At 47.5% G+C, this 18,003-nt stretch overlaps 1 protein-coding gene across 1 annotated transcript in view; it reads right to left on the minus strand.

Annotated features, from left to right (window-relative positions):
• Positions 1-18,003, minus strand: part of LOC142465480 (cytochrome P450 2J2-like) — a 56,056-nt gene that overhangs the window by 8,113 nt on the left and 29,940 nt on the right. Inside the window, exons 4-8 of the mRNA XM_075569440.1 lie at positions 15,462-15,624; positions 14,337-14,486; positions 2,011-2,171; positions 1,399-1,569; positions 619-760 (exon numbers count right to left, since the gene is read on the minus strand). Coding sequence (XP_075425555.1) covers positions 619-760; positions 1,399-1,569; positions 2,011-2,171; positions 14,337-14,486; positions 15,462-15,624 — 787 coding nt within the window. The remainder of the gene's footprint in view (positions 1-618; positions 761-1,398; positions 1,570-2,010; positions 2,172-14,336; positions 14,487-15,461; positions 15,625-18,003) is intronic.

Genomic DNA, 18,003 nt, shown 5'->3' on the forward strand with positions numbered 1-18,003 from the left:
GTCCGTTACTAATAGGACCCTTTAGGCTTCTGTGAGCTATCAACCAAGGTCATCACATTGAACTGTACTGTGTTCGCATAGTGATGTTATACCGGCTATTAATTCTGTTATAAATACGTCTAGGACCAAACAGTATGCCTGGGAGACAGAACAGTTTTAATTTCCACTCTTGCTACATTTAAGATACATTTTACACAGCTCAATCACATAATGGTGAACCAGTACTGGCAATAGGTATCATGTAACCTTTCAGTTTGTAGAGTTTGTAGTTAAACATTGTTGCCACTATTGTATCACTGCATTGGATGTTAGAGTAGCGAGTGTACATATATGAGATTTCTGTCCTCTACGGGCATTTTTTAAGATATACACATTATTTTGTGATTAGGAATTGGTTTTGTCATTAGAGAGTGGTCAAGGACATTTATACCATATCCCTCTGTACAACATCAAAGGTGATAAAAGGAATAACCCTACAGAGTTGATGTGACGGGTGTGGGATAACAAGTAAAGTTATCTCTCCCATCTTCACGTTGTCTCTCGTTCCCCTCAGGTTACAGTATTCCCTTTCAGAGATGTTCCCCAGTAAAGATATTACAGTATCTGTCTCAAGGTCACCTTGGATGTCTGGGTAAGCCACCATGTAGAGTAGTGCCCAGCGCAGTGTGGTGGTGATGGTCTCGGACCCAGCTAAAAATAAGTCCACCAAGACCTGGGTCATGTTTTCCTCGTTGAAGGTGGAGGTGGGGTCATCTTTAGCCTGAGGTCGTGCGGGGAAGAGAGACGAAAAGAAAGGTACTGAGATGGAGACACAATAATGATGAACATTACAGTGTCCTTTACAGGAGGGGTTATCAACTCCAGTCCTCAAGCCTCCCCCAAGAAGTCAGGTCTTCAGGCCATCTCTGCTTCAGCACAGGTGGCTGAGGCTGGGATATCCTGAAACCCTGACACATTGGTTGTTGGGGGGGGACTTGAGGACGGGGTTGAGCACCCTGCTTTACAGGATACACTGACAGGTTTAATGTTTCTTTTCCTCACGTGGTGTCTTCGCACATCTCTATGTAATAAACACTAATCAAAATGCATTTTATTATTTGCAACAATGTAACCAGCTCCCAGAACAAATAACCCAACCCCCCCAGTGCATCAGAAAGAGGACTCGGGCTCATCCTATTGCAACGTGCTGCTGCCGCCCCCGGCAGCTCTGCTCTTACATTCGCATGCAAACGTTGGGTGTAATTATCGCCAATTGTTCCTCATTTCCTACTGACTACTAGTAGAAGGTATTTCGTGAACCCTACAGTTACATCATCTCAGGCACTATACTGCAGAACACAGGAGTTGCATTCCTAATACGTTCCCCCGTAGAAATCTGTCTGAGGACCAAAGTCTCACCTTAGAGATCTGCTCCTTATAATAATCAATGAAATCCTTGGGTTCATCTCTGGGGTTTTGATGGTTTCTCATTTCTTGTTTCACAAAACTTTGTATAAAGTCCAAGTTTGCCAAGACCTTGTGGTGAGGACCTGGGAGATGAGGCATCAGCCAAGGAAAAGCATCAAATGCCTGTGTGGGAGAAGAGCTTTTAGTGCCTTTGGGTTTCAGTCCACAGGTAAACAGACCTGTGTCTAACATACAGTATAAGCTGTGAGTTAAAAACCCCATAAAAGTATCATCTGAATAGACATTTGTAATCTTGGAAGAACGTGCGCTACAATGTATGTGAAGAGCTATTTATGCTGCTAGGACTTGCTCTGTTTATTACGGTGACGGTGAGCTGAATCAGCAGCGATCAGCTCAAATAAGCTAAAAACCAGCTTAAAATCAATGTTTTCTGCAATGATTTGGGGGAGTATAGTATATTAATGTATAGATTCAGGAAAGTCCAGAACTCTGAAAACTGACCAGGAAACTATTTCTCATCGCACACAATATAATACAGCGAGCTTGTTATTACATGGGTCCAAATACAGCAGACGTTCACTGCCCCACTTTGGGATATTTTACCTGCCCCCAACGGGTAACATAGAAGTTGATCACTAAGTCAGTGCCTTCAACAAGATGTTGGTATAACTCGTCATCCAAAGAGAAGCGACGACCAAAGAGCACAGAGGAAATGACATTGGTGACCGCATTCATTAAATAGCTCCGAGGGTCCAGGGGTCTCTCTGAGAAAACAGTACAGACAGAGCAAGCAAAGCAGTGTAACATGTGCTCATAGTTAGGTGCTTTGTTATTCTACAATGATAAATACATGTTGTAGAGGGAGAAAGGGGGTGGCCCGGGATTAAAGGGGTTACACCCCATTTGGCCATCCCCTGACCTCACCCGGGAGTCAAACGGTTAACTGGGCTAAGACCCAGAACAGTGATTCAACCCCTGTAATGACATGTGTATGTGTATTTCCATGTTCCCCTGTTCCATTGTAATGTCTGGTTTAATCAGTGTCTGCATCACACACACACTGAAATCCATCCGGGAGCACAAGGGTTATTAGTCCTTTAATGATTATAGCTCTTTGTGAAGTTTTCCCGCCTTTTCAGGCACCATTTTGCAGGTCCCCATTGGCCGCCATTAGGGCTCCATGCATTCTAATGGAGAATCTTGTTGTTTTAGTCCTGTTTCCTGTAAAGACCAGCAGGTGGCGTCCGAGAGGGAGAGCGGCGGTTTCCCATTGAAAGTCAATGGACCCATTGACTTCAATGGAGGTTCCTCGAGGTAGCTTTCGAAAAACAAGTTGGCTGCCGTCCAGACCACAAACCGCAAAGCGGATACATTTTCAATAGGAGAGCTTTGATCACTTACAAGTCAAGGTCAACGTCAAGTGGCGTGGGAACAGTTCTAGGGCCCCTAGGAATAAAATTCTTTTTGCCCCTAGTTCCTAGGCTTCCCCCCACTCGACCACAACCAGGTCCCCAAATCCTGGACCCCCGATAAGGGTCGAACCGAGAAGAACGGGTCGCGCCATAGGCTTTGCCGGCGGCGGCAGAAACGGCTCAGAAAAATGACTAAGTGTGAAATGCTGTATTTTGGTACTCCATATCTCCGGTTCCGGAGGGCCCCACGGATCAAGGTTTGGGGTGTCTGCAGTCACTGCTCCGGCATCACTGCAGAACCATCCTTGACCCTCCTGGACCAACCCGACGGAGTGTGGACCCCCTTGAAAGTTCGGGACTTTTTCCATAGACTTCAATGGCGGAGAAACCCCATTGACCTCAATGGCAGCAATTTACCATTGAAAGTCTATGGCGCAGAAGCCCGTTATTTTCAATGGGGATTTAGTGAAAAGCCGAGATTTCTTTTTTAGCGGAGATTTTTGTATTAAAATGAAAAATGATTTAATGTGCATTTGTGTATCTCTGGTTCCGTAGGTCATAGCAAGTCGCTTTTTGGACCATATGGTGTCCCAGTTTCGGCCATGAGAACTGGGAAGTTTGGTTCTGCTAGACCCAACAGAACCGGATATTTTAATACGTTTATGTTTTATGTTTAATACTGTGACCCAAGGTATGGACAAAGACCCAGAGGAAATTCCTTTGCCTACCAGGATAACAGATGGCCCTAGAGGCGCCCCAATGTCTAGGACTTAAGTCTTGTTCAAAGGGTTTTATCACCCTCCCTGTCTATTTGAGGGCGGAGGAGGCTCATACCAGAGCAGTTTTTAAGTGTCCCATTTATCACCTTCCAACAAAGGTTATCTTGTCAGAGATCCGGAGGGGTAGACTGGCTGGCATTCCATTTGCACATGTGGGATCACAGAAATGAGACCCCAGAGTTTTACTGCGCCTGTGCCAGCTAGCAGGGGGGCATGTACTAAAATGTGTTCCCCCATCAAAGATTGGCTGGAGGTAATTGAAAACCAATCACAGGTACTTAAGGTTAAGGATAGAGGGACAAAAGGTTTATAAACTGCTGTTCCCCATATATCCTTGGTCTTCGTTCGTTGGTTGTCTTCATTTGCTGATATGGTTACCTGATATCACCTGAATGATTACCTGATTGCTAAAGAGAAATGCTACATCTAACTTCTCATTCCCCAACCCCTAAGTAAGTGTACTTCTTGTCTGTTACTGTATTATTCGTGTGTTCACCTATCCTAAGGAATAAGCTCACTTTATTATATCTTAAGCCTCGTTCAGTTCAGACCCAGTTATTTTTGTGTAATATTAATGCACCTGTGGAGGCTATCGTCACAGGCGTATTATTAAAACTGGTGGCAGCGGTGGGATTGAACTGGACCTAGATTACAGTATTCTGCGGGGTACGGTGATCTAGTGGGGACTCAATGGTAATTGCGAGTTCCTTGGTCTAAAGATATTGAACACACGTTAGTGCAATAAGTAACGCAAGTTGTCACACCACCTCACCTGCTGCGACCCAGAACCATGAGTGAAGCGGAGAGTGTCTATTACCTGAAAACTAGAAGTCAGCTAAACAACAAGTGCCGTGAATATGGACTGGAATATGTGGACCAGGATGTCGAGGACATGGTTGCCGCAATCACAGCTCATGAAGCCGAGCTTGCAGAGTCTCAGGGTACGGCTCAGCTTGCTCTTGTACAGCCGCTCGGAGATCAGGGACTGAACCCAGTGCCGGAGCGGCAGGATCCCGGGGAGGGGACAAGTGCACCTCCTGGGACAAGTGCAACAAGAGGGGCACCGATTGCTATGGCCACCAGTCCGTTTACCTCTGAAATGTTGGCACTAATTACAACATGGGGAGACCGAGGAACAGCAGAGGAGCGGCTAAAGTTTATCTCAATGGCAGTGAACAGACCCGCTTATTGTGCCCCGGTCCAAACTTGCAAAGATGAACTCCAACTGGACAAGCACAGTCTCACCAAGTAAGTGGAAGGCACTGATCAGATCGACATGTTTTTAAGGAACTTCGAGACGCAGTGCCGGCGGTACAAGGTGGTCCCCGAGCATAGGGTTGCACGCTTGGACCCGCTACTCTCCGGCTTGGCTAAACAGACATTGATGGCGCTTACAGAGGAGTATGCTGATGACTATGACCACCTGAAAGAACTTTTGCTATTTCAGCATGGTTTTACCCCTGAAGCTTACCGGGGTAAATTCCGGCTCGAGGAGAGGCACCCTCAGGAGACCTATGTCACTTATGTGACCCGCATGGCTTTGTACGGGTTACACTGGGTGGAGGGCTCTGAGGCCAGGACTTACCAACGCCTGCTGGACCTCATCTTTCAGGAGCAGCTCATGCAGCAGTGGCGGCCGGCGGTGAGGGCTTTTGTGTATGATAAAAAGCCCAAGACCTACACTGAGGCGGCGAGGATGGCAGATGACTATGTGGTCAGCCGTTCCCAGATGACCACCAAGGCACCCGCCAAAGCGGCGATCGCGCCGGTACCGGCCAAGAAAGCTGTGAGTACCCCCCAGTGGACCCAAAAGCCGCCTGCGGGCAGCGGGACACCAAAGGCGGGAGAGCTCCGGCATGAGCACCGGTGCTACAATTGCAACAGCACTGGTCACATCAGACCAGATTGCCCGGAACCCCTGCGTTCCAACGGACCCTATCGAGGGCAACGCACCCCAGCTGCGAAGCCGGTAGCCCGCGTGCGGGTGGCTTCCACCAAAGAACCAGGACCGGTCATGGAAACAACTCCCAGCGAGACGTCCCATGTCGCCCCTATCCCGGTTTCATCGGTGCCTACAGCCAGAAGCGGAGGACATCTCAGCGCAGACCTGCAGCAGACGGACGGCCGGAGCAAACATCTTACCCCGGTCACAGTCGGTGACCGGCAAGCAGTTGGCTTGCTTGATTCAGGAGCCGCAGTGATCCTGGTAATGCCGGCGGCGGCCGCTCCAGTCCCCCAGCCTTTGGGACCAACGTTAGCGGAGGGCGCAGAGGAGCCCGGGGAGGTAAGCCAGGATGAGTTGCAACCACAGGCTGACTTACTGTTTCCCCTTACCTTGTCCCCTTCCCGTGACAATGACATGACTGGGGGGTGGCCAGACTTAGGAGCCCAGTTTAGGGAGGCAGTGAAGGCAGACCCTACCCTGGCCGGCGTGAGACTTCGGGCGTCCGAATCTCAGGCAGGGGAGGGCACTGAACGCTGCCTATGGCATAAGGGACTCCTATACAGAGAAGAAGGGAACCCGGGGATAGAGAAGGGATTGACCGGTAAGCGACAGCTAGTAGTGCCCCAGGGGTACCGACAGCAATTGTTACGGGTAGCTCACTCTATTCCGTTAGCGGGACATCAGGGGGTCACTAGGACGCGAGCCCAGTTATTGCAGCGTTACTACTGGCCGGGGGCATCCCGAGATGCGAGCAATTTCTGCCGCTCTTGTGATGCCTGCCAGCGAGTGGGTAAGGCGGGCGACCGTGTGAAGGCACCCCTGAAACCTCTACCGATAATAGGGGAACCCTTCCAGAAGGTAGCGATGGACCTGATAGGACCCCTCATGATTCTTAGCAGGTCAGGGAAGCGCTACATCCTCACAGTGGTGGATTTTGCCACCCGGTACCCTGAGGCGGTAGCGCTTGGCACCATAAGTGCCAAGACAGTGGCAGCAGCTTTGCTGAACATTTTTGCTAGGGTAGGTTTCCCTAGTGAGATCCTAACCGATCAGGGGTCGCAGTTCATGAGTGAACTGTTACATTGTCTCTGGGATGCATGCGGTGTACGGCACCGGCGCACTACCCCTTACCATCCCCAGACAAACGGATTATGTGAGAGGTTTAACGGGACCCTGAAGCAGATGCTTCGGACCTTTATAGAGGCGGAGGGGAAAGACTGGGAGATTCACCTGCAGCACTTGCTGTTTGCCTACCGAGAGGTACCGCAAGAATCTACAGGCTTCTCCCCCTTCGTGCTACTATATGGCCGCAGGGTACGTGGACCTCTGGACCTATTCCGTGAGGGATGGGAAGGGGAGACTACCGCTACTGATGCTTCAGTGATCCAGTATGTGGTAGATCTCAGAGACCGGTTAGAGATGCTCATGGGGGTGACCCAGGACCACCTCAGGGCCGCTCAGACCATGCAAAAGCAATGGTATGACCAACAGGCCCGTAGCAGAGAATTCATCCCAGGACAGCAGGTACTTGTTCTCAAACCCACTTGGGAGAACAAGCTGATGGCTGCCTGGTCGGGACCGTACTCGGTTATCCGAAAGGTGAATGAGTGCAACTATGTTGTACAGGTAGCGCCTGAGAGGCACAAGACATACCACATCAACATGTTGAAAGAGTACAGAACACCGAGTATGGGAGCAGTGCTGGCCATTTGTAGCCCACTGCTGGAGGATCTGGCGAGCAATGCTCTGCCTGATCTCCAAGGGGAGGCAAGGCAAGGAAACACTGTAGAGCAGGTAGAGATAGGGGCACAGTTGAGTGCTAGGCAGAAGGGAGAAGCCAGGGACATGCTAGCTCAGTATAGCGCCCTCTTCACTGACATGCCAGGGACTACACATCTCACCAAACACCCAGTACACACAGGGGACCTGCAACCTCTGCATAAGCACGCTTATAGAGTGTCAGCAGAGGTCAAGACAAGTATGGAGAGAGAGATTGAGGAGATGCTGACCCTAGGGGTAATTACTCCGTCCCAGAGCCCTTGGGCAAGTCCAGTAGTCCTAGTTCCTAAAAAGGACAAGACCACCAGGTTTTGTGTGGACTACCGGTTGCTCAACGCTGGGACGGTGTCAGATGCTTACCCCATGCCCCGCATGGATGAGTTACTAGATGAACTCGCGGGGGCAAAGTATCTGACCACCATGGATTTGAGCAAAGGCTATTGGCAAATCCCACTGACCCTGGAGGCTAGGGAGAAGTCAGCATTCATCACTCCAAGTGGCCTCTATGAGTTCTTAGTGATGCCATTTGGGATGAAGAATGCCCCGGCTACCTTTCAACGCCTGGTCAATAGGTTACTGGAGGGGATGCAGAGCTATGCCAGGGCTTACTTAGATGACATTGCTGTCTTTAGTAATTCCTGGGAAGCCCACATAGGACATGTAGCTGCGGTGCTGGATAGGATCAGGGAGCCTGGGCTTACCTTAAAACCCACTAAGTGTATGGTAGGGATGGCAGAAGTCCTGTACTTAGGGCACAGGGTGGGTGGAGGGCATCTCAAGCCAGAGCCAGCCAAGGTAGAAGCCATAGTTGAGTGGCCTGTTCCAAAAACCAAGAAACAGGTCATGGCATTTGTGGGCACCGCAGGGTACTATAGGAAATTTGTCCCACAGTACAGTGCCCTGGCCAAACCCCTGACTGATCTGACCAAGAAGCAACTGCCTGTGCTTATTACCTGGTCTCCTGCCTGTGAAACTGCTTTCCAGGCCCTGAAAACTGCGCTTGCTGGAGCCCCTATACTGGCTGCTCCAGAATATACCAAGCATTTTCTCATACAAACTGATGCCTCAGACTTTGGTGTGGGGGCTGTGTTGAGCCAGGTGGGGGACGACGGCCAAGAGCACCCTGTGGTGTATCTAAGTCGCAAACTGTTCCCCAGGGAAGTGGCATATGCCACCATTGAGAAGGAATGCTTGGCCATTGTGTGGGCACTCAAAAAGCTCCAGCCCTATGTCTATGGGAGGGCTTTCACGGTCATCACAGACCTCTACCCCCTGAGTTGGCTACAGAGGGTATCAGGGGACAATGCCAAACTGCTGAGATGGAGCTTGGCTTTGCAAGAATTTGAATTTACCATTCAACACAAGAAGGGCAGTGAAAACAGCAATGCTGACGGACTTTCACGCCAGGACTATCCCTCTGAGACTGAGTTCATTAATGGTGCCAGCAGTGCCCTACTCCCCGTTAGGGCCAGTGGGCCACAGGTCACCCATTAAGAAGGGGAGGTGTAGAGGGAGAAAGGGGGTGGCCCGGGATTAAAGGGGTTACACCCCATTTGGCCATCCCCTCACCTCACCCGGGAGTCAAAGGGTTAACTGGGCTAAGACCCAGAACAGTGATTTAACCCCTGTAATGACATGTGTATGTGTATTTCCCTGTTCCCCTGTTCCATTGTAATGTCTGTTTTAATTAGTGTCTGCATCACACACACTGGAATCCATCCGGGAGCACAAGGGTTAATAGTCCTTTAATGATTATAGCTCTTTGTGAAGTTTTCCCGCCTTTTCAGGCACCATTTTGCAGGTCCCCATTGGCCGCCATTAGGGCTCCATGCATTCTAATGGAGAATCTTGTTGTTTTAGTCCTGTTTCCTGTAAAGACCAGCAGGTGGCGTCCGAGAGGGAGAGCGGCGGTTTCCCATTGAAAGTCAATGGGCCCATCGACTTTAATGGAGGTTCCTCGAGGTAGCTTTCGAAGAACAAGTTGGCTGCCGTCCAGACCGCAAACCGCAAAGCGGATACATTTTCAATAGGAGAGCTTTGATCACTTACAAGTCGAGGTCAACGTCAAGTGGCGTGGGAATAAACAGTTCTAGGGCCCCTAGGAATAAAATTATTTTTGCCCCTAGTTCCTAGGCTTCCCCACACTCGACCACAACCAGGTCCCCAAATCCTGGACCCCCGATAAGGGTCGAACCGAGAAGAACGGGTCGCGCCATGGGCTTTGCCAGCGGCGGCAGAAACAGCTCAGGAAAATGACTAAGTGTGAAATGCTGTATTTTGGTACTCCATATCTCCGGTTCCGGAGGGCCCAGCGGATCAAGGTTTGGGGTGTCTGCAGTCACTGCTCCGGCATCACTGCAGAACCATCCTTGACCCTCCTGGACCAACCCGACGGAGTGTGGACCCCGTTGAAAGTTCGGGACTTTTTCCATAGACTTCAATGGCGGAGAAACCCCATTGACCTCAATGGCGGCAATTTACCATTGAAAGTCTATGGCGCAGAAGCCCGTTGTTTTCAATGGGGATTTAGTGAAAAGCTGAGATTTCTTTTTTAGCGGAGATTTTTGTATTAAAATGAAAAATGATTTAATGTGCATTTGTGTATCTCCGGTTCCGTAGGTCATAGCAAGTCGCTTTTTGGACCATATGGTGTCCCAGTTTTGGCCATGAGAACTGAGAAGTTTGGTTCTGCTAGACCCAACAGAACCGGATATTTTAATACGTTTATGTTTTATGTTTAATACTGTGACCCAAGGAATGGACAAAGACCCAGAGGAAATTCCTTTGCCTACCAGGATAACAGATGGCCCTAGAGGCGCCCCAATGTCTAGGACTTAAGTCTTGTTCAAAGGGTTTTATCACCCTCCCTGTCTATTTGAGGGCGGAGGAGGCTCATACCAGAGCAGTTTTTAAGTGTCCCATTTATCACCTTCCAACAAAGGTTATCTTGTCAGAGATCTGGAGGGGTAGATTGGCTGGCATTCCATTTGCACATGTGGGGCCACAGAAATGAGACCCCAGAGTTCTACTGCGCCTGTGCCAGCTAGCAGGGGGGCATGTACTAAAATGTGTTCCCCCATCAAAGATTGGCTGGAGGTAATTGAAAACCCATCACAGGTCCTTAAGGTTAAGGATAGAGAGACAAAAGGTTTATAAACTGCTGTTCCCCATATATCCTTGGTCTTCGTTCGTTGGTTGTCTTCGTTTGCTGATATGGTTACCTGATATCACCTGAATTATTACCTGATTGCTGAAGAGAAATGCTACATCTAACTTCTCATTCCCCAACCCCTAAGTAAGTGTACTTCTTGTCTGTTACTGTATTATTCGTGTGTTCACCTATCCTAAGGAATAAACTCACTTTATTATATCTTAAGCCTCGTTCAGTTCAGACCCAGTTATTTTTGTGTAATATTAATGCACCTGTGGAGGGTATCGTCACACATGTGTTTTCATGTATGTTCTGAGAGGGCACAGGTGGGAAGTGATGGGCCCGAGATCACATGGAGAGACCCAGGTGGGAAGTGATGGGCCCGAGATCACATGGAGAGACCCAGGTGGGAAGTGATGGGCCCGAGATCACATGGAGAGGCACAGGACGGGGAAGTGATGGGCCCGAGATCACATGGAGAGGCACAGGTGGGAAGTGATGGGCCCGAGATCACATGGAGAGGCACAGGATGGGGAAGTGATGGGCCCGAGATCACATGGAGAGGCACAGGATGGGGAAGTGATGGGCCCGAGATCACATGGAGAGGCACAGGACGGGGAAGTGATAGGCCCGAGATCACATGGAGAGGCACAGGTGGGAAGTGATGGGCCGGAGATCACATGGAGAGGCCCAGGACGGGGAAGTGATGGGCCCGAGATCACAAGGAGAGGCACAGGATGGGGAAGTGATGGGCCGGAGATCACATGGAGAGGCACAGGACGGGGAAGTGATGGGCTCGAGATCACATGGAGAGGCACAGGACGGGGAAGTGATGGGCCCGAGATCACATGGAGAGGCACAGGATGGGGAAGTGATGGGCCGGAGATCACATGGAGAGGCACAGGACGGGGAAGTGATGGGCCCGAGATCACATGGAGAGGCACAGGACGGGGAAGTGATGGGCCCGAGATCACATGGAGAGGCACAGGACGGGGAAGTGATGGGCCCGAGATCACATGGAGAGGCACAGGACGGGGAAGTGATGGGCCCGAGATCACATGGAGAGGCCCAGGTGGGAAGTGATGGGCCCGAGATCACATGGAGAGGCACAGGACGGGGATGTGATGGGCCGGAGATCACATGGAGAGGCACAGGACGGGGAAGTGATGGGCCCGAGATCACATGGAGAGGCACAGGACGGGGAAGTGATGGGCCCGAGATCACATGGAGAGGCACAGGACGGGGAAGTGATGGGCCCGAGATCACATGGAGAGGCACAGGACGGGGAAGTGATGGGCCCGAGATCACATGGAGAGGCCCAGGTGGGAATTGAAGTCACACGTTTGTGTATTCAAGGGGAACTTCTATCGCAGGGGGGTGCTGAACTTCAGTCCTCAAGCCACCCACACCCACCCCCCTTCCCCAACAGGTCAGATTTTATCGATATCCCTGCTTCAGCACAGGTGGCTCAATCAGAGAATCAGTCAAAGACTAAGCCTCTGAGCCACCTGATTGAGCCATCTGTGCTGAAGCAGGGATATCCTGAAAACATGAACTGTTGGGGGGGGGGGGGGCTTGAGGACCGGAGTCCTGCACCCCTGCTCTATGGTAACCCTACTCCCTCAGTGCTGGACCTCAGATTCCCAGCTTCTCATTATCCAGCCTTGAAACTGCAATGGTTGATGGGAAATTCCTAGCTGGTGCTGCCTGTGGCGTCTAATACATATTAAAAGTGAATGTCGTGGGAGACCAGAACGCTTTCATGGGATCAAGCACCACACAGTCACATATACATATACATACATATATCTTCCCCTGAAGAAGTCACTTCCTGTGACGAAACGCGTAGGGCGTGACTAGCTTGAGACCGCCATTTGCCCACGAGCACAGAGGCTTGCTGCTGCCAGAGACTCCTCCTTTGGTATGTATCAGACGGCTCAGATACAGCACTACCATAGAGGACCTGGAGGACATTTGCCTTCCAGAGGGTCCCTTCCCAGCCGAAGATTGCATGTGAGCTTCCGTTTCCGGTTCACCGGCTCACCGGCTACACGAGGGAAATCACGTGACGACGCCAGGACTTGGAGTTACACAGAGGGGAGCGAGTCAACGGCAAATGAGAGCCAATCTCATAGACGCTATTTTATTGCTTATACCTTGTGAGTGGGCATCTGTCAGATTTTATGTTCCTTTAAATACAATTTTTATTACGTTAATGCACTAAGTGTGCGCCTGTTTTTTCTTTTTTTTCATAATACATATATATATATATATTGCAAAATAAATGAGTTCTTCAGTATTAGGTGATACCTTTTTTATTGGACTAACAATTTATGTCATAATATAAGTCCAATAAAAAGGTTTCACCTAATACTGAAGAACTCATTTATTCTGCACCATCGCACCTTGACTAACACGTCTATTTTCTGCTATATATATATATATATATATATATATAAAATGGAAATATTACTGTGTGCTCATTTGCATGTCTTAGACAGGTCTGCAACCCCGCCTTTCACCATTATCACCCAGCACACGGCACTTCCACTGCAGCAAGGGATTCAGGGAAATTACATGCAAATGAGCACACAGTGCCACCTTTTGCTTCAAAACCATAAACATGGTTCCCTATAGGCTTAAGCTTGCTGCATGGTCACAGCTTTGAGCACAGACAGGGTTAAGATGCATAGCCAGCAAACCCACCCACAGACAGCTGTTTTGACCTTAATGGGTCTCCTCAGTGTGTGGTTGATTATACTAACTATGCAAAAAAAAAAAAAATGAAGCAAGGGATAGGTTTTACAACACCCATTAAAGTTATGGTGGCTAAAAATAAGTGACAAAAACTCTCCACAGCAAAACATATAGCAAATGGATAAATAACTGTGTGCTCATTCGCATGTCTTAGACAGGTCTGCAATATAGCCTATAGGGAACCATGTTTATGTTATTGAAGCAAAAGGTGGCACTGTGTTCTCATTTACATGTCATTTCCCAGAATCCCCTGCTGCAGTGGAAGCACTGTGTGCTGGGTGATAACAGTGAAAGGCTGAGTTACATTACAAACCAGCCAATGAGAACAGCGCCTACCTGCCCATGTTCTCAATGCTGACTTGATATCTCTGGATGAGATAGGCACCTCCCTGCCTGGGGCAGACAATGGCTCCCAGATAGGAGGGTGGCCCATCCCTACTCTCCTTTGTCCTCAAACCACTCGTGGAACCAGCTAAACCCTGATCTCTGGGCGTGTAGGCCGGATAAGTGTATTACCAGTCTAGCATGCCCAGGGAGCAAAGAAACACACAGTTACACCAAGCTCAAATACATTAAACAGAAAATAAAGGTTTACACGTACAGTATACTGTACACTCACATAATATATTTAGCTAGATCAGCCACAATAGGATGTATATACAGGGCAACCCTGTACAGTATATTCATCCAGGCGAAAGGACAATAGCTGGGCTTCCCCTTAATTATAAGAGCCTCGTTGCCCATATCGCCACAGTGAACCCTCCACCCACTGAGCTTTTTCAATCTCTCAAGCATTTCAAAAACAGGACTGTATGGGAATCATTTTGGAAAAGCCAGCTGGTCCTCCCTACTGGATGGGGTATTTGAAGCATCTCTATTTAAGCAGAGGCCTTACCATGTATGTCCCACCACCCCCGTTCCCCACAGTTGGTGTGCAATGTAATCACTGCGTTTCTCAGCGTGAGCCCACTAACTTCTCAGTTAATACATATGTACATTTAATGATACATTGTGTTCCTTTGAAGTGAGGTTTATTTTTATCTACCACTGTATTTCCGCCTTTTACTGATGCACAAATCGGCCACTTTGCTAAATTGAATATTCACCTTTCTTTGAAGAGAAAATATCCACCAGGATGTGAACTTCGGCCTGGATTCTCCATTCAAGATCTTTCTTTCCCAGTCCGAGGTTCCGCAGAGTCTCGTTCCCAAAGCGCCTCTGCTGTTTCCAGGTGTGTCCACTGGACATGACGATTCCTTGTAGCACGGAGAGAGTTTCTCATTACAGAAGAGCACGAAGAATGCGGAGCCTGTGCTGACATCACCGCGGATTAATCTCAAAAAGGGGGATTCATTTTTTTTGGATTTTTTTTTATGACTGACAATCCAATCCACGAATTCTGCAATCCACTGGTGGATTTTAAGAATACAATCCGTGGAATCAGAAATCCGCTGATCGGATTGGTAAAATCCACCAGCGGATTGTATCTAATGACGGTTTTGGGTGAATTAAACTGGAACAATCCATCGAGAGATTTTACACCGCGGAACGGAATTTGAATGGAACGGTCGGGAAATTCTGTGAAACGGATTGTGACAGTTTCGCCCACCTCTAGGTACGATATAATCTCAAATATATCCAGAAATATGCAAAATAGATTAAAATAAAACAATAATGATCCAGGAAGAGGAGTTGGGTGCTCTTGCTTATCTTCATCTAGTTCAATATAAATATGAGAGAAGATAAATATATGTAAGTATATACATCCTTAATACAGTATATTTGATTGGCAGCTATATTTTTATCAAAGGCTTCCAGCTGTAAAATTAAGGGTAATGTTGGTACAAAAACATACCCCAGGTTTACCAGTTCAAAGCTTTGGGATTTTCATTCATAGATGAATCTTATGCAGTTTAACCACACTTGGTTTCAGATGGGAGATTAGAATAAATGAACCCCTATACTGCTTATATTTCTGCCGTGTAGTTCATCATCTTTATAAATAGGGCCGGTGCTGATCTGTCCTTCTGGGATTCCACATGTCTAATAAAAATGTATGACCCATTCTGGAAGACAACCGAGAGAAGGTTGAGGGGTTCATTGACGATCATAGAAACCTACAGGTATTTGCTGAGACTTTGCAACCATTCAGACAGCGCTCCCAAACTAATCATAGAGAGACCACCCCCCCCCTAAAAAAAAGGGGACACTGTGCTCAGTACCAACCTTACCTTTCCCTCTAAAAAAACGGTGGAAGAAAGGAATAGTGGGGCGTTCTGAAAACTCCTCAGAGTTTACGATGAGACCGTCTCTCACAGCTTCATAACCATTCAGCACAATGAGGGGGCCGCATCCCAGCCAAACCGTGAAGATGTTCCCATAGGTCTTTGCTAGCTAGAGACATCAATACAGAATAAAGGGTCAGAGAAGGACCTTCCCAGCTGGTTTGAATGTCATTATGTGGTGATGAGAAGTGGTGGTAGGTACTGTATCTCATGGAAACAGTGACCTCTTCCTATCTTCTTAAGGTTCTCACCAGTCTGCGTGGTGAAAGAAAGTTGGATGATTTAAAAAGCAGAACAGACTGAGCTGTCCCTGTAATATTGGGATGAAAGTGTCGCTTTAGCCAGCTTGTAAATTTAAAGTAATCAACACGATTGACATCAGAATATCAGGAGGCACCTTTCTCTGTAGATGGTTAAATTGTTCTGAATACATTGAAATCTATCAAATGTTCCAGGCTTACCTGTCATATCTCTTAATAATTGCTATTGTCCAGTGTGCTAAATGTGTGTAGTGTGTGTCAGTATCACCCCAGAGATCAAATATACCCACAATAAGGGCATGGCAAGAAACTGACACGTAAACACAAAGTATCTCTAAAGTAACTGACACGTAAACACAAAGTATCTCTAAAGTAACTGACACGTAAACACAAAGTATCTCTAAAGTACAGTACCGACCAACTTTATTCTTACTTGGCTAGCTCCGCGAATTTCGGAATATCCCGGTGATGTGCGGTTTTGTATCATTTTCTCCCGGGGTGTATTGCGTTATATCGCGCCCGTGATTTAAGCATTTTATTCCCGCTGGCTGCAATACTGCAATGCCGTGTAAAAACGCATAGGGGCGTTTGCGAGCTGTTGTCTTTGAAGCCGAGAAATTCATGAATTGTAATATATAGTATATACTGTATAACAACAACCCATATAACCCCTAACATACACATACAGTACTGTATATGCACATCAATGATACTATAGGCCGTCCCCTGGCGAGATGTGTTTGCAGCAGAGAGAGAACCGCTGCTCTCTCTGCGCAAACATCGGCACATTAAATTATTATTAAAATTATTTAAAATACATTTTTATTCATAGTGTAGATGTGCAGGGGGTCTCCGGAGCTGAACCGCGTTGGTTTCAGGTCCGGGGACCCCCTGCTCCCCGAGATACAGGCCCCTTTATGAGGTGCCGGTATCCCTCTGCATTTAAAGGTACCGATCACGTGACCGCGGCCTGTAAACAAAGCAGAGGGATACCGGCACCCCCTAAAGGGGCCTGTATCTCGGGGAGCAGGGGGTCCCCGGACCTAAAACCAAAACGTTTCTGCTCCGGAGACCCTCTGCACATCTACAGTATGAATAAAAAACATATATAAATAAACACTCGTTCCTTACCTTAGCGGCTATGTGCTATGGTAATGAAGCAGCATTTCTGTATTTTTAATAATATTGTACAGTGAGCAGGGGGTTCCCTGAGCCAGAAATTAATGCTCAGGGGACCCCCTGCTCCTGCACAATATTATTCAAAATACAGAAATGCTGCTAGATGTGCAGGGGGTCTCCGGAGCTGAACCGCGTTGGTTTTAGGTCCGGGGACCCCCTGCTCCCCGAGATACAGGCCCCTTTATGAGGGCTTGCGGGAGGGTAGCGGGTGCACTTAACCCCTTCACGACCATAGCGGTATTAACTGCTACGGTCGTGAAGGGGTTAAGTGCACCCGCAACCCCCCCGCAAGTCCTAAACTCACACCAAGGGCCAAACACCCCCTTCACCCACCCCCGCTACCCACAATAAAAAAATTCACGCACAGCAGCCCCACAATTAATAAATAAATCTAAATAAATAAATACATGAATATAAATAAATATATACAGTATGTATGTGTGTATATATATATATACAGTATATATATATATATAACAACAATCCCTATACATATATATATATACATATATATATACATACATATATATATATATATATATATATATATATATATATATATATACATACGGTATATATATATATATATACAGTATATACACACACATGATGAACCAATATACAAATAAATGTAGAAGGGTTATCAAAACCATACTGTCCTACAAATAACACTTCTCCATACAGACACACTACATTACAATGAATTTCCTTTAATAATCCTAACTGATCTTACAAACTAAATCATCAAATGCCAATGAAACACCTCACATTCCAATCAATACATTGCATTTACATTGTATAAATGATGCATAAAATCTATGCACCATATACATTCTACAAATGAATGTGAACAATATCATTGCAAGCTAAATACAAATACTGTACCCCAAACAAGTCAACTATTTTTTAACCAATCAAGTAAACAAAAATCAATTAGCAATCATTATTTACATCCCTAAACAATTGACAGTCCATCCCGAACAATGAAACAATTAACTAATTCACGCCTCGAGCAGAACAATTCAGCATGTGAAAAAAATATAAGTACC

This window comes from Ascaphus truei, chromosome 14 (assembly GCF_040206685.1).
Source record: "Ascaphus truei isolate aAscTru1 chromosome 14, aAscTru1.hap1, whole genome shotgun sequence".
Lineage (NCBI taxonomy): Eukaryota > Metazoa > Chordata > Amphibia > Anura > Ascaphidae > Ascaphus > Ascaphus truei.